At 36.6% G+C, this 26,627-nt stretch overlaps 1 protein-coding gene across 1 annotated transcript in view; it reads right to left on the bottom strand.

Moving 5' to 3' along the window:
• Positions 1–5,357: 5,357 nt before the first annotated feature.
• LOC120291751 (disease resistance protein RUN1-like) overlaps positions 5,358–26,627 on the bottom strand; it is a 32,746-nt gene continuing 11,476 nt past the window's right edge. The window contains exons 4-6 of the mRNA XM_039309476.1: positions 8,796–8,905; positions 7,363–8,005; positions 5,358–6,285 (exon numbers count right to left, since the gene is read on the bottom strand). Of these exons, the coding sequence (XP_039165410.1) occupies positions 5,358–6,285; positions 7,363–8,005; positions 8,796–8,905 (1,681 nt within the window). The remainder of the gene's footprint in view (positions 6,286–7,362; positions 8,006–8,795; positions 8,906–26,627) is intronic.

Raw genomic sequence — 26,627 nt, 5'->3', positions numbered from 1 at the left:
AAATAGAGCTCTTCTAGGAATTCCAGCCAATTGAGGCCTTGAATTTCAACTAAGTTTTGGCAATTTTGAACATTCAATATTTTCAGACCCTTGGGTTTTGAAAGGTCCAACCTTTCAAGTGAAGTGCACTCAACGATAGATATCTTTGCCAAGAAGTCCAACTTATCAATGCCTTGAATTTCCACTGAGTGTTTGCAATTTTCTACATGTAATATCTTTAGACCCCCAAACTTCGGAAGGTCTAACCTTTCAATTGAAGCACACTCGAGGACACATAATTCTTCCAAGAGCTGCAACTTATCGAGGTCATGAATTTCGACTAAGCTTTGACAACGTTGAACATGTAATTTTTTCATGTCCTTCGATTTTGGAAGGTCCAACCTTTCAATTAAAGTGCACTTAGAGATGCACAGCTCTTCCAAGTACTCTAACCTATCGAGGCCTTGAATTTCAATTAAGCTGTTGCAATTCTCAATTTCTAGTTTTCTCATGCCTTTGGATTTTGGAAACCTTTCAATTGACCCTTTGATGGTCATGCTTTCCAAATATTTCAATTTGTCAAGATGAGAAAATTCACGTATATTACAACAACCTTGGGCAGATAATGTCTTCAGATGGTTCAATTGCGAAACATCCAGTGTGTCCATTGATTCGCAAAACAAGATTTCTAACAAATCTAACTTGAAGGGAGTGTTTAGAGATCGTTGGGAACATTCTGAAAACTCTAGTAGTGTTGATGGGAGCTCCAAGATGCACTTGAGAATTTTGTAGTTGAGAAGGTGTAGTTGCTTGAGATTGGTTAAGTGCGAAAGTGAAGTCATCTTGAAACTTTGACAGGTGACACTCAAATATGTTAAGCTGGAAGGAAGCTCCGGCAGCCATTGAAGCTCCCAGCACTTTAAAACTTCTAATTTTTTGAGCTTTCTCAGCCTTCTAATATCATTGGGTAATTTCTTTATTCCAGTCCCAAAAATATCCAAAGTTTCTAGATTTTGCATAGCCCCTATGTTGTCCGGTAGGGAAGAAATGTGACCTCAATTTCTTAGGAGAAGTAGCTCTAGTGCTTCTAATTTAGTCATTTCTGCCGGCAACTCCTCGAGACTAATACATCCCGACAAGTTCAAGCGTGCTAGAGTCTTCATGTTTCCAATAGAAGAATCAAGTTGCTTCAGACTTCGACAACCTTTGAGGATAAGAACCTCTAAGTTCTTAAAAGCTGAAAGGAAGAAAGTTCCTTCCAAAAATTGACAATGTGTTAGGTCGAGAAACTTGAGCTTTTGTCCCCGTCTGATAAAAAATGTAATAATTGTGGAGGGGTTAGCCAAAAGTAATTTTGATTCAACGGAAAGCAATACGAAAAAAGAAAGAAACGACTTGTTTAACCATCTTACCTTCACAAAATTCCATCCCTGCCATTTGCTAGAAATCTTGCTTCTCGACAACTCAAGTACAACCAATTCCTTTACATTAAATTCTTTTGCTTCAAAAGTCAAGGGACAATTGTGCCATCGAAACCATTTTAACTTCTTAGTGCAGTTCTCAAAATCTCCACTAAAATGTGCTCCACTTGCGTCGAGGAACCTTAAATTCCTTAACTTCTTGAATTGTTTTCCCTTAAGGATATTGTCACCTTGGTCAATGGTTTCACCACAGCTAAGACAAATGGCCTCAATCTTTTCTGTTCCCTATTAGTAGGAATCAACATCCATTAATACTATTTATATCCAACTTAAGTCATCTAATATCATTTGTTCATATTGCTATTATTATGCATCGATCTCTTCAAGAGACTAGCAAATCCTTTTTTGGCAGATAAACGGTATTTATAAAAGCTAACAAAGTGAAAGATGTCAATTCTGACTTTGAAATTTGGCCATAAGTACTTTGATCTTAAAAGAATTATGATATTCTCTAGTTTTATTTTATCATGTATAATAGTTTACAGTTTCTTATACCCATTATAAACGTACTATTACCCTTTGATCTACCTATAGGGTAAAACTTCACAACTTGTAAATCCTCTTTTTTTTCTTGTAATGTAGCTTTGTTGCTATACTAGTTAGGACGCACATGCAATGCATGGAATTTAATTAAATCACAATGCGCAAAATTGAAAGTTATTGTGATTATTGTGACAATTGGGTAAAAAGTTCTCTTAATATAAAAAAATTTATCCTTATGAAGTCCATCTTTTCTTTTCCGTATTTTCTTGTGTTTAAATTTCGTGTATATTACTCAGCTGTGTTACTTACAATTAATAAAAATATAACTTATACTCATTTTTGCTTTTTCCAATGGAGTAATGACTAATTGTACGTAACTAAGCTTGTGATAGTAGTTACTTTAATATCATATGTAATTTTTTTTATTAATAGTAACTTGAATTATTATCAATAATTAATCTCTAATTATAAGCAACTGAGATAATGACATTAATTATATCTATGCTCTCTATAACTTATCATACTAGCATAAATTATTATTTAGTTGCAGATCACAATTGGCTATATTATAAATTGATCAGAAATTGAATTATTCAAGTATAATAAGTATAATTGTCCTAAAACAATTATAATGAATATAATAAACAGTCCTAATTTATTAACTTTGATTAATTTGTATATAACTAATTATTAAAAATGTATAGTATTTTCGGAATTTTAAAAATTGAACTTATTCTTGGCTACATGAAATAGCGAGTAACTCCTTGGCCCCCAGGAATAGCTAGTCCTGATTTTGAGAGAATAGCTATTTCAAATCTACTTTTGAATCAAAGGAATGAAAATTGCTTCAATTTTAATGAATTAAAAACATGATAGTTATTCCTGCGAACCAAATGTGCAACAAGCTTTCACCAAGAAAAATCACTTATGCATAAGAAGTTAAGGAGCACCAACAATTCATGGATTTCCAGATCCATGTCAGTTTATTCAAACCAGAAAATTTCTTATTGTATTTACAATGTTTCTTAAGATTTCATGGAAACTCAGAGGAGAATGACATAATCAGTGGAGATCTTATACCTAAAAGAAAACCATGAGAAGAGTAATTATAAAAAAAGTAAGCAACCTCCAAGAGAAGTAAACATACTCAGATTAGTCATTTCCATGAGAAAATTCCCTCTCAAAATATGAAGAAATCTATCTGTCGTCAAAATTGAGTAACACTCATGGTCAAATCCCCCCAAAAAAAAAAGCCAAACCATTTGTACTTGAGACAAAAGTAACACAATCTTTCAAATGTCCCAAAAAAAAAAAAAAAAGCCTAATGTATCGGGGACATGTTGACATGGAACAAAGCCCAACCTTTTAGCCGGGAGAAAAACCGACATCTATTGTAAATTACATTCATTAAATTGCCACTAATATCCTACATGGGTCACTGTGTTGACGTACACAGCGAGCCACATCAACCAGCACAGAAGAACGACGTTGCTTTTTCATTTATAATCTTTGCCAACAAAATTAGTGTATAATCTTTGTTATCAAATTTTTAGCATTTTGTAAAAAAAAAAAGCCGTATAATTAAAATTGTTTTTGTGCATGTCAGCCCAATGAGCCATGTAGGTGTCGTGTGTCTATTTAAGGTGAGAGGAGAATAGGTAGAATTTGTAATAGATGCCATTTTTGTATCGCGAGTGAAGAAGGGCTGAGCTTTTCCCTGGGAAGTTCGAAAGGTGGTGTTATTATCAGTTTACATGCTTGTGTAACAACCAGGCCCCACTGTGTGATATTGTCCGCTTTGGACTGATCGAGAGTTGATCGATCGGCCCGTGACACTTGCTTGGGCTTCCTTTTAGGATATTTTAGGTTGTGTTATTATTGTCAAGGGTGCAAAAGGCTGCACTATTTTCACTTGGCAGTTCACTCACTAATAATGTCCGAGGAATGAGTTATAAATGTGTTCTAATTATGCTTTAAATGTCTTTTGTTTTTGTTTATTTTGTAAGTCGTGCCAATGCTCTTGTCCATGCTTTGCACTTCACATGACGAATATCGAGATTGACTGTTTTCGATGACATACATGACGATAACTTCTAATATTGATCGGATGTAGGAATCAACTTACAAGAATATTTGTATCAGTTGTCTCAGCCGCTTTAACTTGGAGTAATGACAGTGCCATGAATGAAGAAGAAAAATGAACCCAGCAAGAATTATGAAATAATTACGACCAATGACGTACCTTTTTAGTTTGTAAAGCCATCAATACCAAAGTTATCTAGACTTAAATATACAGCATATTCATTTTTCTTTTAGTTAGTTCAGTTTATTTTATGATGTAATACGAAGACATAACAAATGAACATTGGCTTTAATATGATAACATAGAAATCAGCTCTTGAGATTATATATAGGTTGCACGTTGAAAATGGAAATATGTGCTAGTTTTTGAGCAACAACTCCGAGTCAAACAAATGATGGATCAAGAATATTAAGAGTCAAAACTATGATTAATTTCACACATACAATACAATCACATAATTACATACAAAATAGAATTTTAAAGTAATTACCTTTGGGACTTTTTATATGAAATAAATAAGACATTTCTCTTTTCAATAGTCATTGCATCAAATACGCTTAATGTCATATATATCTGCATACATTATGTTCATATTCTATTAATTATATTTTCGGTAAGTTTTGAATCAGTCCTTATTATGTGAATTTTGGTAAAAGGAATTACTAACTTAATATTACATAAAATAAATATCCCTTCCATTCTCAAATACATTATAATGATTGAAATTTCATGAGAAATGTGGGCATGATTGCTCCTACTATATCAATTCTAACACCTAGAGAGTAGAATTTTATGATTTATATATCCTAAGGAAGTTATGGTTTACAAAAAGTAGCATAGTCAAAGTTATTATTGCATGTGTCAAGGATGTAATTGAATAAATTTTAGAAGTTAAGGATTTTGTCAATATAGAATACCTCTATCAAGTATCTAATAAATTTGAAAATAGCTCGTACTTGGAAGCAACTTCTGAATGCACGCTTGTTCAAGAAAAATCTCAAATAAGAGAGAGCAACCTCATACTTTCTAATCATGTCAATGAAACGACATAAGGGCAATAATAGTAGACAGTTCTCTGCTCACTAGAGCAAGCACTAAGTACAAGACCAATATCAATCTGACACTAGAACATGGATTGAGAGGGCAAAAGAGAGAAACGCATACCTCATTTGCCTTAAGCACTTCCCGGACTTCCCTCGAGTCCCATAACCTACTACGGTATTGAGGTCCCTGCTCATTTTCCTCATGGACAATTTCCCTGCCAAGATCTCTCAATTGATCATGCATTCTGAGCTCATGATTATCTCCAACTTTTATTAATGACATAAACTTCAATACTTCAATTCCTTCCTCTGGAAAAAGTCACAAGCGTCCCACATGTAGGATGCAATTCTTTTGCTGGTCCCAATGAAAAAGCAAGCAATATCCAAAAATATCTGTTCTTGTCTATAATCCAATGCTTCATAACTTATCCTTAACTTTTCTTGCACTTTCTTATGAGGGACTTTTCTTAACTTTTTTATCGTATCCCTCCATAGCATTGGCTGTTGTCCGCACAAATATGAACCTAGAACCTCAAGAGATAAGGGAAGCCCTCCAGTGGTGGACACAACATCATAAGCGAGGTCTTCATATTCACTTGGAGGCGAGTCCTTTCGAAATGCATGTCTACTAAATAGAATCAAAGATTTATCCTTATCCAATTCCTCATGTTCATAGTTGTAGTTCACCCGAGCATTGTCAAGAATACTCTTGTTTCTGGTGGTAATAATGATCCTACTTCCTGAAGAAAACCAATGATGATTTCCAGCCAAAGCTTTCAGCTGATCATAATCATCTACATCATCAAGAAGAATGAGGACTTTCTTACCTTTAAGCATTAATGAGAGGATCTTAATCCCTTCATCCTTATTACGAGCTTGATTGTCTTGCTTCAATATATCAACGATTAACTGATTTTGTAAGCAATGAATGCCAAAGCGCTCCCATGACTCCCTAATATCAGCAATGAAGCTATGATACTCAAATTTATTTAAGAGCTTGTTGTAGATGGTTTTAGCAAGAGTTGTCTTGCCAATGCCTCCCATTCCATGGATGCCAACAAATAGGGTGTCACAAGGACTTTTATCTACAAATTTTATAATCTTCTCCACATGACTATTAATTCCAACCAAATTCTCAGGAATATTCAACTCAAACTTTTTTTTCAACTCGCTTAACACTTTCCGGACAATCGATTTTACCAATTCTCCTTCATACCTATCAAGTGTAACAGGAGTTCAAATACATCGTAAATATAATTTTATATTGTTTATCTAATGAGAGCACAGTAGTAAATAAGTCTAGGGATAAATCCTAATACTTTAACAATCATTTTTGTCCACCTTCATATATTAGCATACTATGGATTGAAATCATATTTCAAACTTCTTGTTGTTGAAGATATTATGGATGACATGGACATGGCTTTGAAAACTTTTTAGAGCGTTTGGATAAGAAAAATTCAATTAGGCAACATGGTATGAGAGCTCAGCCACCAATTAACAAACAAGTTGCAACTTTTGATGCAAGAGGAATTTAAGTCTTATATACCAATCCCGAAAGTCGTTCAAAGTGCTTTATTGTGAACTACTTGAATACAATTAGGGGATTTCTCCTTATTTGCCCAATTTTACATGCTTGCAAGTTTCTACTCGTGTTGTGAATTTTGATTCTAAATTCATGTTCTTATCAATTTCCATTGCATCAAGAGTTGATAACGTGTACTTTACTTTCCTTTTGGTGTCTATATTATATGTATTGATTTTATTGGGAAGTAGAAGGATAAATTTTCGCAAAAAAAAAAAAAAAAAAAGAGAACATCGCTTTGATATAGGAAAATGCATTGAAAATTATTTGAGCAAACGTATTACAAAGTTAATACTTTTTCCTCAACCATCTCTTTTTTGACTTGCTTAGTTGAATTACAATCTCACATAAATTTGTAAATAGAAAAGTTTGTAATGAAGATTGATGTAGCTTACACTGTAAACATGGGAAAAAAAAGGCACAATCTAACAAAATCTTTGGATATAAGAGCAAAAATTCATTTGAAAAATCTTATATTATTCAAGCGATTGTAATCATAACAATGAAATCTATATTAGATTGGTCAATATCATCTTATTAAGAAACTGAAAAAGATAATTTATGGAACTTATGCATCGCCATGTGTTACTACTATAAAAATCTTGCTGCTAACCAATAAAAACGAAAAATAAGCGAGTAGGAATCAGATTCAGGAAACACCCCTACAAATTAAAAGAAGGTACATAATGCTTTCGTGAAAGATTTTACCCATTAGCGTCCCATCCTTTCAAGGAACTAACTTCAACGAGTGCTTGCTTCCATTTATCGAAAATTGTTGTGTCGAAACGCCTCTCGCGCTTATGAAATGCATCCCCAAAACTCCCGATTTGATGTCGCACGTGAGCTGGTTCCACTTTGTAGAATATCGGCAACACTATATGCCCGCTGTCACTTTTCTTGCACTCCATTATTTGAACAAGCTCGTCCATGCACCAATTGCTTGAACCATAATTTACAGAGAGAATCGGGATTAGGATCTTACTATTCTTGATGGCTGTCAAAAGATCTGGGCCGATCATCTCTCCTTGCCGAATCTCATTATTGTCTCTAAAAGTATGAATTCCAGCATCGAGAAGCCCATTGTAGAGGTGATCAGTGAAACCCTTTTGAGTATCTACACCTCTAAAGTTCAAGAACACATCATAGTAGTTTCCAATTGATGCGGTCAATGAACTAGATCCACCAGAATTAGTTTTTGTGGGCGCAGTCAACAGATCAGACGCACCAGTATTTGCATCTTCTGCATTTCTATGCACACCGACGTTGCATTTCTCAATGGGAGGATGCATTTCTTCTTTGCCTTCAAGTGGTGGAATTTTAATGCCCAAGAAAATCCGAGATGATACCTGCCCTGGAAGAAGAGAATATGTGAGATGCAGAAGCAATCAAATTAAGTAGTACCAAAAAGAAAAAGACAAGTGCCATCATAGAATTAGTCCGGCAATCCATTGTGCTAGATACATTATGTTACTACCGCATTTACATAAAGGGCAACTGCAATTACATCGATGACAAACGAGGAATTTTCATGTTATGATTCCTTCAATCTACGGTCGAGTGAGCACATGCTAATTCAAAGAACAAGGCAAGGACATCAAGGAGGATTAACCGGCCAAAACTTTCCAGTATTAAAGCTGCAGATCACGCTTAAAGTGGCAAGTAATTCTCGGCCAGAAGAAAAGTAGGGAAGAAAGAATGGCTAGAGCCCATTTCACACGTGGAATAAAAAAATTGCAGAGAAATCAAGAGTGGGATATTCTCTAGGCTGATCGGTTCTGGTCCGATCCGCTTCCCCATTTCTGGAACCGAGAATTGGATTGGAGCGACAGCTCTGGTCCGATTCCCGGACTGTCCAACAAAAACGATGGACAGTGCTTGTTGGCCAAGTCGAGGGTGAGAAGTCAGAAAGGATGGTCACGGGAGGTTTGGGGTGGGAGGCAAACCACCGGAGGGAGAGGTGGAGGGTGGAGATGATTGGGACGTTGCCGAAGAGACCGATGTCACGGACGTTCTCGACGCCCGGCGGGAGCAGGGACGGGCGCATGGAGGAGCGACGCATGAAGGAAAAGTGGGTTAGTGACTCAGTGGGACGTTGCTAGGGACTTCGGTGAGGATGGGGACCCTGTTGACCGAGAGCTTGCCTTCGGAGAGGTCGAAGGGGTTCCGTTGGGGGTTGGTCCAGAGGACAATGGAGAGTGGCTTGCTGGGTCGTTTGGTAGTGCCATTATCAGCAGATAATGAAAATGGAGAACTACTCAACGAAAGAGATAAACAGAACAAAGCTACTAGAAGAGAAATGCAGGACTAGAAAAATGACAGTTCACATGAATCTGCAAAAGGATACTAGTATATAGCATAGAGGTCACTAATTGAGACTATGTATGAATTGATGTGAGGAGACTATGGATTGATACAAAAAAGAGAGATAGATAAATTTATTTTTAAATTAAAATTAATTAATTTTCTAAAATTTTTAAAATTTTTTTAAATTTTCTAAAAGAGAGAGAATTTTATAAATTTTTATAAAAATTTTACAAAAGAGAGAGAGAGAGAGAGAGAGAGAGAGAGAGAGAGAGAGACTTTGTAGAGAAGACTTAGAAAAACAGTTCACTTCTTTTCTTTCTTAAAAAAAAAAATGAAAGGGTTGAAAAGGAGGATACAGAATCAAGAAAAGCATTCTCAAAGGAATAAAAAATTGATCCAGTCCGGGTAGTTCAGTTGGTCCAAATCCCACCCTAAAAACAGAAATTGGATCACCCATCACCGTTTCCAATTTCATGGAATCAGGAACTAGACTAGCACTCTTGTGAACCACCTAGAACCAGCTGGTCCAATCTAGTTCAGGCAGTTATCAGTTCAGACGGTTCCCATTACACACCGCTAATATTCTTGAGAGGACATGTAGAGAGGAAAAAAGAATTCTGCGTACTTCACCATCCTTTTCGATTCACATAGATGTCCACTCCATCCGACCGCCTCTAGTTGTCAATGTGGGTTTCTCTATGACGGATAAGCTATCGGTGTTCATGCTATAATTTGCTATTAAAGTGGGGAATACGACAGAACAAAGGACTCTCCATTCTAAAGAAAAAGATTGAATGACACACATCGAGACTCAACCACATATTCAGGCCCTCAGACATTCTCTCGATTATCGAAAGATGGTGCAGTAAAAGCAGCTTGATGGAAGGAGTTCGGAACTGCCCATAAAATAGATGAAGTTGACACTTAAATTTTGGCCACCATATTTAATTCTTTATCGCATAGAAAAATTAAGGATTAACCCAACCCCATAACAAAAGTACAATGATCATAATTTATATTCACATATTATTTAAGTCATGCATCACATCCAAGCCACATGACCCCACATGATATTATGATGGACCGTCATGCATGCAAACGTGGGCACTATGACTGGCCATCTTCAGGAAGAGTTTCAATTCTGCACCCCACTCCTGATTGATAATGTTGGTTACTAAGTTGTTGCTTGCAGTTACCAATTTATCTCCATTCCGGCACACCGGGGAACGCCGGATTACCCCCCATATGGTCGACTAAAGATGAATGAATCTGGATGAATATACTTCGACCTTCGAGATAAGGCTTAGATATATTTGCATGCAAAATTAAGTGAAATTTGGTGTACATGAATTGGCAACAAAAGATGGAAGGATTCGATCAAGATGGACTTTGACTTTATGAGAAGCCGAGAGAGGAATGTGTCCGTGAAGAAGAGACATATAGTGCAAAAGAGGGGAAAATATATAAAAAGATCTCTTAGGTTGTTATGGAGGGACAAGCATTTGTTTATTTCGTCTCTTTTATCTGCTTACAATGACACACATACTCGGCTAGCATATGTGGACATAATATTCAACACCAGATTGGGAGATAAAGATGACGGGTTTAGAAGTAATATCGAGTTGGGGACCAACGGTCCTCAATTAGCGTGAATACTCCCATATCCTTAACTCACGCAACATTGAATTTCCATTTTAATTTGATTAATCATATGAGAATTATACATGAAGAGTTGCCTCTAACTTATTAGGGCCGAGTATCAAGTGAAGTATGGGAGATACCTTACTTCCTACGTAACTAGAGATCCTAGTGTTGTTGTGTCGGAGACTTAGGCATTGTTTGGTAACCATCCAAATAGTGGCTGATTCTAATTTTTGTTCCCGGGATTAGTTTGAGAACATAATCGCGTTTGGTAAAATTTTTGTTCCCGAGAACAGATTTGGAGTAGAATAAAAAAAAAAAATTGATTCTTGTTCGGGAACAAAAGAAAGAATAAAAAAGTGGAACCCTTCTCTCCCCTCCTCTCGTTGGTGTTCGCCATTGTCCACCATTTACCGTCACCGCCGTTCACCGCCGTCCACCGCCGTCCATCGCCGATGTCCACTAGCCGCCGGCAACCAGTCCCAAGCTCGCCGGAGGCAAGCCTAGCCTTGCCGGTGGAGGCGGGCCTCGCCTTGCCCCGGTGGCCGGGCGGGCCTCGCCCGCCCCGCCGGTGGCGGGCAAGCCTCGCCCGGCCCGGCGAGGCCGAGCCTCGGCGGGGCTGGGCACGGGCTGGGCAAGGCTCGCCTAGCTACCGACGAGGGCCGGCCTCGCCGAGAGCTGGTGATGCTCCGGTGAGGTCGCCGGCCTAAAGAAGAAGAAGAAGAAGAGGAATAGGAAAAAAAAAAAAAAAAAAAAAAAAAAAAAGGAAAAAATGTAAAAATTATTTAAAAATTAAAAAGAAATTGATTTGGAACAGAATTAATAAGCACGGTACCAAACGCAATTCTATTCCAGAATCAAAATTTTGGACAATTACCAAATGGCTTAAAATACTTAGAATCTGTTCTAAGAACAGAATAAAAAAGAATTATTTCTTATCAAAATCTACTTCCATGAACAAAATCGTTACCAAACGCACTCTTAATTACATAAGTTATCTAACTATTGCCCTTTTAATCCCTAAGCTTAATTACTTACCTAGGTATTTTTACAAAATTATAAATCTTAAGGTTCTCATCCGCTAAGTGAACAAGCAATGCTTTTGTGTTTATAATGATTTGAAATGTACCCAAAATATTAAGCTAAAACAAGCAAAATCAAAACTCAAAAAAAGCTACATAAAAGATATACAATCAATTGAACTAAAAAGGTAGTAAAAGAACGAACAAAAGTAAAGTGTATTAAAGTAATCTGATATGAGTAGGGCAAAGAACATGACATGGCCTTGTTATTAAGCCTTAGGACAACAATCCCTATGAGGTTGACTTCAGAAACTATTTTATCTTAAAATGGGTAATATGATTAATCGAAATTTTCAGAGACAAATAAAGCCTTACATCGGTACTTTGTCGTCCGAGGTCAGATCCCAATCCAACTTTTGGATATTAGGTATTCACTTAGTCCTCCTCAAGTTTATCCTAGGTTATTCAATTATTTGAAGTGAATCCTAAATTCAACTAAGCTATTTACTATGGTTTTTTTTTTCTCATAGTTATGTTTCTAAACAACTAATTTCATTTTTTTTCTTTATATTTTTCAACTAAGTCTATTTCATTTATTAAGACTAATTAGCTAAACCGATCCCAAGTGGATCCTAAACTAAACCAAATATTACTATTTTTATTCAACGTGACTGTACTAAGTCTATTATCGAGCCTGATCTAGAGTTCGAATTCTAGAACTAACTCTAATCTTAATTAAAGCTAATGAAAATCTCCAAACTTCTCCGATCCACCTCCACAGTTCGGTTTATCATAGTCTCATTGCACTCACTCATGCACCACGATCAATAAAAGCATTAGAATGCTCACAAAAAGAATTGACCACCAAAGAGCTAGGAAAAATCAATAAATTGGCACTCAGCACATCTCCTGCATCAAGCATATCAAGCAAGGAGAATCAACACACTTAATCGCTTGAACAAATGAGGTCCAATTTTGATGAAACACCCATGAATTTGCAGCTTATTAAGTCTACTTTAGTTTCTCAGATAACCATTTTCATGATCAGAGCCACAAAACCCGAAATTGTAAATCACCTCAGAAAATTATGAAACCAGTCCTGTTTGAAAGCTTAAGACGTCTTCTAAAACTTTGTAGTTTATCATTTACTGAGATTCGGCCCATATTTTAACGAAATTGCAGAAACAGCCTTGAAGGTCAGACTGGCCTTTGACATTCTGACTGGTACTTTGAGAAGACATTTGACTGAGCAATTCAATTTGGAATTTCATGAAACTTGAATGAATGGAAAGATCTGGAAGTCTTTTAAAAGTTTGTAATTCATGATATTTCGAGATTTTGTCATTAAGATCTCCTAAATCCCAAAATACCCAGCACGCCTGATCAGACTTCTAATTCCAGATTCAACTTCAATTTTCTATTATCTTTGTCCTAGATTTTGAGGTGGATTTGACCTAGTAAATGATCTTCAACTTGGGATTATAATCTATCAAAACGAAGCTTAAAATGTCATGATCATTTCATTAGTTAATTCCTTTTGATGATTTGGTCATTTACTAGGTCGAATAACCTGATTAATCTCAATGAGTATCCAAACCTGTGATACTTCTCATCAACAAATCGTCAGGCACACGCATTTTGGTCCTTTAAACCAATCCCATTGACCTTCCATGACTCATCACGCACAAAATACGAGCAAGCCCACAAAGAGTTCCTCAACAGCACTTATTTGCTACGCTTACGGGGCCTATTTAAAAGAACCTTCTAACAGTGATCATGCAATGCGTCTCATAGCAAGCATAAGAAGAACAAACCAGCCACGTTTGCTTTACACGATTGCATGGAACAAACGAAAATTTTAGCATGAAACAGACCTAAAAGAACCGTCTATCGGTTATCAATGGCATGACAATCCCAGAACATGCCCACGGTGAACTCGCCAGCATCTCGCCACATACATATATACATTCAACTTTTTCTTCATTGACGCTGTCACATATAAGCAGCATATACAAAGGATAATGAGCAAGAAATCTCAGAGTATAACCACTAGACTCATCCTCAATGAAGGAAAACAAAACTCAAGCAAAGCTTCATTGACAGGAGACAGTAAACAAGTTACTCTCGATCAAAACCTAACCTGCAATGTTCGCTGTTCTATTTCGAGAATATAATCAAACCTGTGGTAAGCACTTCAGTCAAAGGATCTAGCTGCAGCTGTGAAACAACGATTCACATCCGAATTATCAGCAGGACAAGCTCAAGTCACCAACAGATCCTCAATTGGAGGCTAATTTCAAATAAATCACAACAAAATTTCTCAGCCTCAGCTTTATACAGAGAACATCAGAACATAGAATATGAGTCTATGCTCATCATACCTTGAGTTTCAGTTTTGGAAGAGAGCAAATCGAAGAACAGAGTTCCTAGATATGTCAATGATGGAGATCAAAGAATAGAGTTCCAAACAGATTAATCTACTAAGAGTAAACTCTATCAAAGGTGTTCACTAAAATCCCTAAACTAAATGCATACTAACCAAATGAAACTAAGCTAAATCTAGCACTGGATTTTTTATTTTTTTTATCGGGTCGTCTTATTTCTACTTTATAAGTCACTGTGTATACTTTGTGTAGGTTATGAAACCCTAGTCTCTCTCTCACATGTCCCTACCCCTCAGCTCCTGAGAAAAGGAGGGAATCAAACTCAACACCTCCCCCTTTTCAAGTGAGAAATGTGTCTACCGGACTAACCCCTAGTAGTTAAATCTAGCACTAAACATAACAACCTAATCAAGATCTCTATCTCTAGCTATTATACAATTTTTTAATTTATCGAATTTTTCTGTTAGAAATTATTATTTTTATAGTAGAGGGGGCTCGGGCTGGTCCTCTGGCCCGGTCTGAAGTTGGAATGGACGCTTCCGCCTGGCGAGGGCCACATCTCTAGTATCATGGGTTCTGGATCTTAAGCTTGGGACATTATTGGGCTCTTAAATCAAGCCCACTCAACTGAACTAAACCGATTTCATAAAAAGTCAAACCCAGGCCAAACATTAAAAAGCTGAGTCAAGCCCGTCCCAAATCAAACCCAACGTGCAAAGATTTTTAACCTCACCTTGTCGAGGAAATAACCAACGCATGAACAGAAACAATGGAAACGTACGGAAGGAAAATGATGTTGTTGAAAGCTTATCTCTGGGCACCATTGAATGCTTCACTAACTCCTGGCCATTCCTCACACATTACCACCACAGAGCCATCATCATAACAAGCTCTGCTGCAACCGCAAAACATATATAAAAGAAAACGTTCAGATTCGATTTTGTTAACAAAGAAATCTAACTGAAAACGTACTCAGCAATTAATAGAAAATTCCTTTCACATGAAACATGTTCACAAGTGTTGCAACCCTCTCAAAGCACATCCGACAGCAAGGTTTGAACCTTTTGAGGGGTTTAGAGGCATTACTCATAAGACGGTCCAAATGATCTCTCGATTATGAGTGCAGGCTCTCCCCAACCATTCTCTCTTGTAACATTTGGAGATTTCATTTTTTAAGTCCTTTTTAGCCTAATTAAATCCTAGAGTTCCCACTAGCAATTTGAATAGGCTAAAAACCATATAAAATACGGGAGGCTTGACTCATTTTCTACCTAACAAGAGATTCTAAATACAAGAATTTGATTACGTTAATATTTATATTAATGCCCTTTTGGTGCCTCTAACTCGGAAGCCCGTTGCCTAAGTGGTTATGCATTGTTTTTACCATTTTACTCTTTTTGCATTTTTCCTCTTACCTTCTGCCTTTTATTCTATTATTTCTTTTGTTCCCATCATCTTCCTCCTTCCTCAGATGGACGAGCCTCTGCCCTGGACTTCTCAGAACTTCCATCGATAAAACCCCAAAGGTGCATTAAACCAAACCTACTCCCGCAAATCTTGTCACTGGCAACAATCGCTAACCTCCGATCATCAAACGAAATGCCGTTACCAGACCACCACAGTCAACCACTCCCGGCCACCGAAATTTATCATCGCCGGCCACCCCATGAAGTAGGGCAAAGCACAGAACAGATGGAAGGGAAGTGAACGCAGCAACACTCCCAGAAACGACGCAATATGGCAGAAGATGTGATGTTCAACAAGCATTAAGAAGGCGTCTTATCACGCAAAACATATAGATATGCACTCAAGGTAATTTACAATCGGGAATAAACTGACACGGATTCGGTTCCTGCATTTCGTCGGACATGCAGCGTAAGTGGGCTGAGGAGAAGGTATTGACCATTTTTAGACCTCGAACTCGGATCTAGACCCAAAGAAATCATCAAGAAACACTCGAATTCAGCCATATCAACTCACTCGAACCCAGCGAATGGATCAGAAAAAATACCAGTCTCGGCCTCCGATTGGACCAAAAGGGGGCGACGGTTCATGGGAACCGGGTTTAACCGCTAAGACTCCTACCCGGCTCGAAGCCGACGGCCATAGTATGAGTTCGGGACGAGTCAGTCTACAGCCGGCTGCCTCCCTTCGTCTCCAAGCTGCAATCCTCGGATTAAGGAACTCGAACAGAGCAACTAAAGAAACTCACCGGAAATGCTGAGAATCAGGAGAGAGAAGTAGTGAGAAACGACGCCGGCGGGAGGTTGTTGGACGGCAGCAGTGGAAGTAGCCGGTCGGGTGAGGTCCAGAGAGAAAGAGACCCAAAGAAACAAGCAAAGGGAGATGTGGGACTGAGAGGAGGAGAAGGCAGATGGCTCGGTGAGGGGGCGCCGGTAATGGCTGCGACTGGTGGTGGCGACTGAGGCTATGGACGGAGGAGGGTGGTCGACGGTGAGGTAGAGGTAAGGGGGAATGGAGAAGAAAAGAGCGGGTGAGATTTAGAACCGAAAAAAGAGAGTGCGCTTGAGGATGGAGATGAGCAAAAAGAAGACCCCGTTTGCTCTTTTCCCCGACCTTGTCTGCAATAAATCTCCATTTTTCATTTTGAACACTTTAACTTGCTCTATTTCCACTCCATCATTGATTCCTCAACCCCATTGTTCACATTGAATTGACTATATTATCCACTATAAGTCTTACTCTTAACTTAGGTTTATTTCTCACTTTGATGAAACTATCCATACTCCTCCTAAACAATAATTATTAATTTTAAACCACTCTTGATTTTAAGATTATCTTTGCCTTTCTTTTCTTCTTTTTGATTTTTTCCGTTTCTTTCTCCATTTGAAACAAAGTTGGCGTACCTCTATTTTTCACAAAAAAAAAAAAAAATCGGTAAATACTAATTATTTAACAAAAAAGCTAATCATTGTATTAATAGTTGTATATTTCATTTTTTTACTAAGAACTATTATTCAAAAAATAGCCTAAGCACAAGTAAAAGGGAAAAAGAACTATCTACCAATTTTAGTATGCATTTCATTTATATGTGTCATTATGTTGTAGTTCGTGTATTTTAACTCGTCAACTTTCATTTTATTTAGTAAATTTGATAGTCAAATTTTTAATTATTATATTGTGTGACGTATTAAATATTTTAAGTGACCTTGATCAGTTCCTTTTCCAAATTATAGTCAATCAAACATGATCCAATCTTTCTTCTCTATTGTATAATGAAAATATTACGCAAATCATGATAATTACCTCTTCTATTGCAACCAAGAAGAACATATTTGTCTCTCTTTGACTCTTTTATAAAGACAACATAACCTTAAGTAAGAAGATGCGTCTACAAACTACATAAAAAAAAAAAAAAAAAAAAAACTCTCACATTAGAAAATTACCTCATAATGTTTCAAATGAACTTGTTGACTTGATTAATTATTGTTTTCCATTTGCAGTTTGCCATCGATGGATACATTTAGTCAATTAAACAATATTGTCTTACATAGTGACCACATTACTAGAAAAAAAAATGCAATGAAACATAAGCAAACTGTGTATAATGCATATATCAACCACAATATCGAAGTTGAAAAATTCACCAACATGAGGACAATCTAAGGAAATAAATAAACAATTTACAGATAAAACTAACATTTTTTACTCTAATGCGTGATTAGTGCGTCTAGATTACAATAATGGATAATAAGTTCAGAAGAAAACAAACATGAAAGAAATATTGAAATGTAATTGGTGTAAACGAAGCAGTTAGGCAAAAACAAGGCTTGCACTATTTCCACTCCTTATTAGCTCTTGACATGCCTATCACATCTAAGTGACTATAGTATCATTTGCTTTCTTAACTTTTACTATAGACGAAACTAATCATACTCCTTTCAAATACATTTTTTTAAGATTAAATATAGGGTTCAACTCTCTTGAAAAAAAATACTTTACCCGAATCATAAATAATTTTTTTTATTATATTAATAAGAGACTCATTATTCACTTAAAGCAATATATATCAAGGTATATCTTTCAATTTATCAAGCGAGGAGCTCCAAGTGAATTTGTTGACATGATTAATTGATGTTTTTCATTTGTAGTTTCATCATCAATAAATACATTTAAGTAATTTGGGTTCTCTTTAATATTGTCCACACATAATAACTACACTACAAAGAACAATACAATGAAATATGACTAAATTGTGTATAATGCATCAAGTAACCACAATACTCAATCTTTGAGTAAATTCTTGTAAATTTGCAACAAAAATTGAAATAAAAAAATTTTCAATCATGAGGATTATCTGAGGAAATAAAGTTAATAACGGGCAGAATAAATTTAAAAGAAGACAGACATGAAGAAAAGTTAGAATAAAATGGGTTTGGAAGAAACAACTAAAGTGAAAAAAAAAAAAGTTGTTCGAAAGAGACGTGGGTAATTTTGTCTTTTAATAAAATTGAAATAAAAGAAAAAAATGGTAAGAAACTATTTTAATTTAGGGTAGGACCTGTAAGAGTACTGTAGTCAAATTGATATGACGAAGGGGCGTGGTAGCTAATAATGGGATGAAAATAGCACGAGCTTAAAAAAAGTGTTTAAAAGGAATATAGATAATTTTGTCTTTTAAAAAAAGTTGAGACAAAAGAAAAATAAGAAAAAAGGTGAAAAAAAAATCTTAAATCAAGATTAAGAATCGCAATATTGCAGTCAATTCAATGTGACAAAAGTGTTAGGAGACAATAAGAAGCGGAAATAGTGTGCGCTTTTTCTTTTTGACCCTATGTGCTTTTGTTGCTGTTGACCCCTCCCTTGTGTGCAAAGTAATCCCAGATACCCCTTTTGTCCTATTCATCCACGGCCCCCCACAAAATAGAATAACCTAGCTTGGTGACAAGTGGGAAGCTTGCAATGGTGAGGCTTCAGACAAGGCGCCATGTGGCACGAGAAGTAGAAAGGCACGATCTAGGGTCGAATTGAGCCGAGCTTTGTCTGGCCTTGGCTTGAGCAATTAGATCAATTAAGTATGTAATAATGCATACATGTGGTGGCTCGAGCTAGATCTTGAGCAACAAAGATAGACATACATACCATTCTAGTAATAGAGCTATGTTACTAGTATGTTCATGGAGCAAATTATTAGCACACTAATGAAATTACTATCATGACTTGAATTGGTTGACATATGCGAATAACCATTTAAAAAAAAAAAAAAAAGTTGCTATCACGAGATATCACCCTATGCTTTTCACTATAGGACAAATTTCCTTGCACGTTCATAGATTGACTTACCTAGTACTCCATATTAGGAGCTATTTGTCTTATACATGAATGAGAACTAAAAGTACTTCACTATCAATCACGCCCCTCCCCGAAGATCCGCCGTCAGCTCCATTTCCGTTCCCCGGGATCCACACTGCCCGCACCCAGAGATCTGATCGGCCTCAATGTACCTATGAAGACCGCAAATCATTTCATCCAACGGCCGTGGATGAAGGGAAACCAAAATGGGTGAAATCTTCCACGTAATCTACGGCTGATTAGTGAATGGAGAGAGAAATTTCCCTTGGGTGCTTTTTTCTCTTTCAGAGACATGAAAATATTCGACTTTGAGTGCTAAAAACGACCACTATCATGACACATTTTGACTCACGCCATTTTGGGGAGAAGTCGGTCGGTTTCGTTGAAAAATAAAATAATTTTTATATATTAACTTGACTTTGAGCGAATCATGAGAGGCCTGGCCTGTCGTTACAACAAAAGGGAATTAAGACATGCCTCCACAGGGTGCCGATTACGGATTGATGTATTGGAATTGAACATGCATATGTCGTCTATGTGAGCCATCAATTAAGAAATTAATCCTAAACGGCATGTGAACCCACTGAATGACGTGCTGTATGAATAATACAAAAAATTATTAATGCGGTCGAATTTTTTGTTTTCTCTTTTTTATTAACAAAAATACAAATGACCCTAAAATTCTACAAATTAAATGGGTATCTATTAATCTTTAATCATGCTCGAGTAAAATTGATACGTATGACCTAATGTTGGCACTTGATTTTTGCTGGCCATTCAAATTTCCATTCTCACAAAAAAGCACAATAATGAAAAATAGCAGTGATCTTCCATCTCCATTCTTATCATAGAGAATCATATAAGTTTTGAAAAATAGCAATGATCTTCGTTCCGCATAACTATAGCATCCAATTGATTCTCCATATTAGTCATTTGTGAGTTCTCAATTTCATTCTCCATTCTTGTTTTTGAACGCGTTCAAATCGAAGATTTTCCTTTGGCCGTTTTGCATTACATTGATTTTGCAAAATAAAGTCAAAAGAGATTAAGGTAGTATATGGAAGAGAAGTGGAAATAATACAGCTCTTCGAATTTATCCTTTCTTATAGTGACTTTTGTAAAAGCCCAATCTCTTATCAAAATTTCTTTATAAGTTTGAAGAGGTAACGCATGGTGATTAATCAAAATGCCCATTCCATATTCCATTAGAACTTGTTAAAAACACACGAAAGGGAGGCTTTCACTAGTTACATCAAAATTTGCGAAAGAAAATCCCTATACATTCTCTGAGAATTGGAAAGAAATTCCTATGCATCGTTACTAAAATGCGTAAAAGGAAGTCCTATACATTCTGTTTAAAGAAGTAACCACTTAACAGTAATTCTGACAATTTCAGCATAATAGGCAAGAGTCTTTTGGAATTTTCACTGAACATAGTGAGACCAAAGCGATGAAATTTTTTCTAAACTCAGAAGCATGAAGAGATGATATATCATAACATAAAGTAATTATTAACACAACACGTAACTCTCACCCCTCTTTGTCATGTCTATCACTTAGTCTATCTTTTCGCACGATTCTCACAAGTATAATCATCAAATCGTTAAACTCTCACCCTTTTTGTCGTAATGAAAAAGAATAAGTTGATTCATAGTGGAGGTCATCGTGCTTTCTAGCTATGATTATATAATGTTGTTGATTTTCCACTGACTAGCTAACTCCAAGATCAGAATACACTACTTGTCCGTTCGAGAGAAATTTTTTGAGCGGAAAGAATGCTTACCAAACTTGTTTTTTACTACTCACAAAAAGCTCAAAATCGAACGTGATTCTAACAAAGAAGATCTACCCTAGAATCGGTTTAAGTGGTCCATGTGTTTGGATTTGGTAGAGGGAGTTAGCATCATGGGAGTTCTCGGGTTAGCGTGCCTACGGTCGGGGCAACGATGCTGTGTTTTCGGAGTGCAACGTCAACATTGGGAAGCCAAAATATTATCCTTGATTCAAAGACAAACCACGAAGAAGATACATGCGAGTATGGATACATCAATGAAGGGCATTTTGATAAATTAACTATAAAGGGGTGTTTTTAATCAAAGAATTTTAGCACCACCCTTTTTGCAAACTAATCTTAATAAACATAACATTTTTCCTTTTTCCCATTAATTTTTCAACATATAACTTACAAGCAGGCCCAACACCTTGGTACTAATACATAATGTTTATTTACCTCCAAAATTTGGGGGAATTTTTGCGTAATTTTTCAACAAATTTATTGTGCAACATCAAATTTGTAAAACATTTGTAAGAAGATTGTGGCATAATTAGGTATGTCGAGTATTGAAATATGGGAAGCAAAACTTATATTCCAACTCAAAATCTCAAATTTCCCATTGATGTCACTAGGAACTGCAAAACGTATGGTCCACAATCATAGTGAGACCTTGACAATTGGGGTGGACCTAACCCTAATGTTGCCAATTTAGAAGGAGCACAAGAAGGCTCATCAATTTGTCGTAGTGATTTTTTCTCTCTCTCTCAATAACCAAGCAACTTCGGTGGATCTTAAAACACCCTTCGAGCCCTATAATTCAGTTAAGTTGAAGCCTTTGATCCGCATGGATCGCTTGACAGTGAGTAGGTCGCAAATGAAATCATTTAAACAAACGACTTCCAATTATTGAACTACAACCATTATTGCCCTAATAAACCTCGCCAACTTCAACGGTCTAGGCAGGGTTTTTTCCTATTATCTTTTTCGTAGAAATGTAACTGTTGGTAGGCCCACACTTTTTGACATGAGTATGAACTTAAAAGAGCCAGTTATATTAGAGTAATTATGTTAGAGTTGAGTTGTATATCTTCTCATCTACTATGATCTGGCCCCATTATGCTAGATATTGGTGCACGGACTCATTTAATTTCTATTCAAAGTTACCACCGGTATGAGAATGATATATAATTATTTTCATATCGGAGGTGTAACAATCAATCTACCTTATGATTGGAAAGATAAATGTTTGTCTGTGATTTTTTTTAAATAGTAATTTCTGCATATAAAAATTTTATGATGTGAAATCCTATTTTTTCATAACGAGCTAAGGGGTAGGTATCGTTGGCCTAGAAGTAGCAATAAATTGGACTTTATTGAGATCATTCATGCGCCTATTACAAAGTATTTGGAGTGAGCCACTAAGTACTATACATCATTTGTGATCCGAAGGTTTCTCTTCTTCTGACAATTGAGGTCACGAGCGTTGGTCACTTGACTACCTTAAAGCTCATGAAATATTTTGCAAGCTTTATGCATATATTAAGTCCATCTATTTGGCCAATGCATATAGCTTAATCTAGCATTTGGGCATGGTTGGTGGAGTTCAGATGGCTGACCTGTGGTTTCTTAATCGGAAATTCCCCCAATTCCTAATCAATTGCACAAACTTTGGGGATTGCAAATGTTCAAGAATAGCAAGCTTGTTATTGTCTCCATATAGGCATGCTGTTAATTAGAAAGTTTCTCCGCAAAAACAGATGTCGTGCCTAAACAACATAGCACGAGCTGTTTGGAGATTTATTCATAACGTGAATCGCGCTCATGACCCCATGGAAGATGGCCCATTTAACTCAGGCCAACATATTGAAGGTCGGTCCTTCTTTTTTTACTTTTTGGTAAACTTATTAAAGATTGGTCACAGTTAACATGAAGCTTCTTCATGCAACCTTAGTAGGGTTAAAGATGGACGGTATCAACTGAGCTCACATTTGATGAGATTTAAGCACCTTCAGTGTGAATCTACTTTTGGAAAATGCTGCTGCAATTCCACACCCCTCATATAAATTAGTTTCTTCTATAAGCTCAATAAAATAGCTAGCGATAGTTTAACCACGGGCATCATGGGAAACCTTTATGATAAGTTAGAATTCTGAATCTGTGGGTGCGTTTGTTTCCAAAAAAGAAAAAAAAAAAAAGTTTCAAGATAAAAGGACAATATTTTACAAAAATTCAGTTTTTCTTGAAAATATTTTTTCTCTCTTTTCAGGTTAGGGAATTTGTTTTCCTACTTTAAGAATACATATGTTCTTCAACTATAAATAAATTTTCTGTTGACTAACTTGGACGCCCTTGCCCCAAAGAAAACGTATATATTAATTATTATAATATTTATTTTTCTATGTTAAGACTACTGCTAAAAGTGAATCGTGAAATCAATGACTTACTGAGCCACCAGAATCACTAACTAATACTAATCTAATATTAATAAAATAGAACATACTTATAGAATATAAGAAAACTGTCTTTTATGTATACTTCCCCAGTAACACACCCTATATTGACAATTGGGCAAATCAATAGTTTGCTATATTACGATGGTGGTTTATGCCATGTTAAACTTCCAAAGCCAAAGCAATGAGTAGTAGGGTAGTGCAACCGGTCCAACTCTACTCGAAAATTAGATCAAACAGGCCATAGAAACAGGTCCAATTTCTAGTTCCAGTGGAAACAACTTCAGCTTTAAGTTCTAAATTTTTTGAACCAATAGCATGTGGTTAGGTTTTAGGTTTTGGGTGCTAAACCCATCCATCCAAGAATCGGTTAGTACATGTTCTATGAAGTTGGAAGAAGATGATTTATCTTTCTTAAATGAGCTTAATTTCCCTATTAATTTATATTTTTCTTATTTTACATCGATATTTTACTTTGATCCATTTTGTTGCTGATACTATTTTCTTGTGACAATTATTTGTCTAGCTTTTTAAAAAATGATGAAGCCAAAAAAAAAAAAAATCGCTTCCTAGGCAGGCCCTAGAATCATAATGGACAAACAAGGTAAGTTCTAGGTTTGATTCCAAAATAAACGCGATAGGTCTCAGGTTCAAAAACTAAGAATAGTTCTAATAAGATAGGTTTGAAGTTCCGAAACCTAGAACCTACCTATCTTCAAATCAATTACCCCTAATTAGTAGGAAATTTTCACCAAGACTTGAATTAGCAAAAAAGAAACAGAACGTTGGGAGTAGCTACAATTTTGCACTGAAAATTCAACTTAAAGATGTATTTAAGATATGAGTTCTTGCATTAATTTTACAATAACGTAACAATGAATTTGAATTTATATGTCCGATTGGTCGAGTGTAAATTATGGACTAAAGTGCTTACTTGACGTTCTACATGTTTAAAAAAAGAGAGATAAAAAATAAGGATTATTGAAAAACATAGTAAATATTAAAAACATTAACAGAAAGGGAAATTCGAAAGGTTAAAAAAAGGTATGGACAAGGGAGGGAAGTGGCGCACTGTTGCTTGACTTTAGCAGATCCCGACCGGGTGTTGTGCGACCTCGGTGATCCATGATTAGGGTTACACAGCCCCAGCCCAAATTAAACCTTGGCTAGCATCTCGCGACCCCAACTAGGAGTCTAGGACAATGGCCTCTCTCCCTCCTCTCTCTCTCTGGCTTTGTTTTTTTTTTTTTTTTTTTTTTTTTTTTTTTTTTTTAAGAACAAGATTTTGTCAATATTTTATCCAGCCTCAGAAACTCGCATGTAAGCACCAGATTGCCCGGTCAACGCTAACGTCGTGCTGATGTGTCAACTCGCCTTAGTATTTTCGGTTTTTGTTATAACAAAACAACCAATTCAAATATTAAGAAAAAGAACATATACTTTAAAGACCCAGTTGGACAAAAAGCATTTATCCCTAATGTGCCTAATATTACGTTTCTAAAAAGCATATCTTGATTCAAAAAATCAATTTATATTGCAATGCAAGGGCTTTCTATTAACTTGATCAGTCCATGATACGGCACCGTCCAATCCAACGCGATGCAACTCCTGCCTTACGTCTTCACGTCGACTCTCTCTCTCTCTCTCTCTCTCTCTCTCTCTCTCTCTCTCTCTCTCCCTCTCCCTGCTTTCATTTTCAACAAGCGTACCAGGAAAGCCAAATCCGAACTCTCTCGAACGGACCCTTTGTACCGTTAGTTAATCCACCTTTTGTTTTGCGTTCTCTGCTGCTTTGCGTGCGTGCGAGTGACGAGTGTTTGTTAGCTAGTTTAGCTATCTTTAGGTTGAGGTAATGTGGTGCTTCGCGTCAGATTTCTCTCCTTTTGGGTGGTGGGTAGGGGATGCTTTTGATTCGAGTGTGTCTGAAAGAGCAGGGATTCTAAGTCCGAACAGGAACCCATTTTGGGTTTGTCCGCGCCGTGTTGAGGCAGGGAATTAGGATAGTTCGGAGGCATTGAGGCGTTTGTTGTCTTTTTTTTATTTCTGATGCAGTTGAATGATATAGGATCTTGAACGGACTCCTTGCATGGTCATAGCGTTTTGACCACCGATCCAATATGCACATCTTGGTGCTGGAAGAGGTTTCTCTTAAGGAGAGAGAGAGAGAGAGTCGGCATCTAATGGTATCGTTGTAGATGTTAGTCTGATCTTACAATTTTTGAGCTGTTACTCATTTGGCAGTTTTATCTCCCGACTTTCCAATTGAATAACATAAGCGACATCGTGGCTCGATTATTGTCGATAACTAGAGGAGTAGCATGGTGTTGTTTTTTCCTTTGTCGAAGTGATGGAGTTCCCCCGCTGCTTCCCTTTCCTTTGCCGCCATCTCGTGCGATTGAGGATGTAGCATTCCAATCATTTCCTAGGAACAGGTCGCTCTCATCCAGTATATGTTATGGACAGCGTGAGTTGATAGGTGTACAAGTATGTAAACTGGGAGTGTGGATTGATAATGAGTTCCATCTAAGTTTCAAGGGTGGAACTACTCAAAACTTCATCATAGTCTATTTTGAAGATTACTAATGGAATCCAGCTTTACTGCGGCTATTAGTCTAGGAGACTAGACATAGACTTGATATAAGCCAAATCATGATAAATGTAATTTGCAATATTTTTTTATCTCCTCGCTTGTTTTTCAATATTTTTCTAACAAGGGCATGTTGCATTGCATATAAGCATATTTACGTCTGCTAACATCAAGCTTTCCCTACTTATATCCAAGTCCAGTTTCAAATAACTTGTGAAAATCTAAAATAATATCATTATACAACATATTCACCCCTATTTAGGTTGTATTGTTAATCTCAACAAATACGACGGCCTTTTGAATGTTGCACTCTCTAAAGTTTATGGAAATTATGCCGAGTAGGCCCAATGTTCTCATATATTGGAAAATTGATTTCTCAGAGTTCCTGGCCCTATTTCACTTCTTTGTAAATGCGTGTGCACCAAGAATTCACAAATATGTGTAAACCTTCACTTTTTCTTTTACACTTGCATTTGAGTTTAGTTTTCAATTTTGGAA

This window comes from Eucalyptus grandis, chromosome 3, assembly GCF_016545825.1.
Source record: "Eucalyptus grandis isolate ANBG69807.140 chromosome 3, ASM1654582v1, whole genome shotgun sequence".
Lineage (NCBI taxonomy): Eukaryota > Viridiplantae > Streptophyta > Magnoliopsida > Myrtales > Myrtaceae > Eucalyptus > Eucalyptus grandis.
Note: the sequence above shows the minus strand (reverse complement) of the source record. Positions and strands in the feature narration are given on the sequence as shown.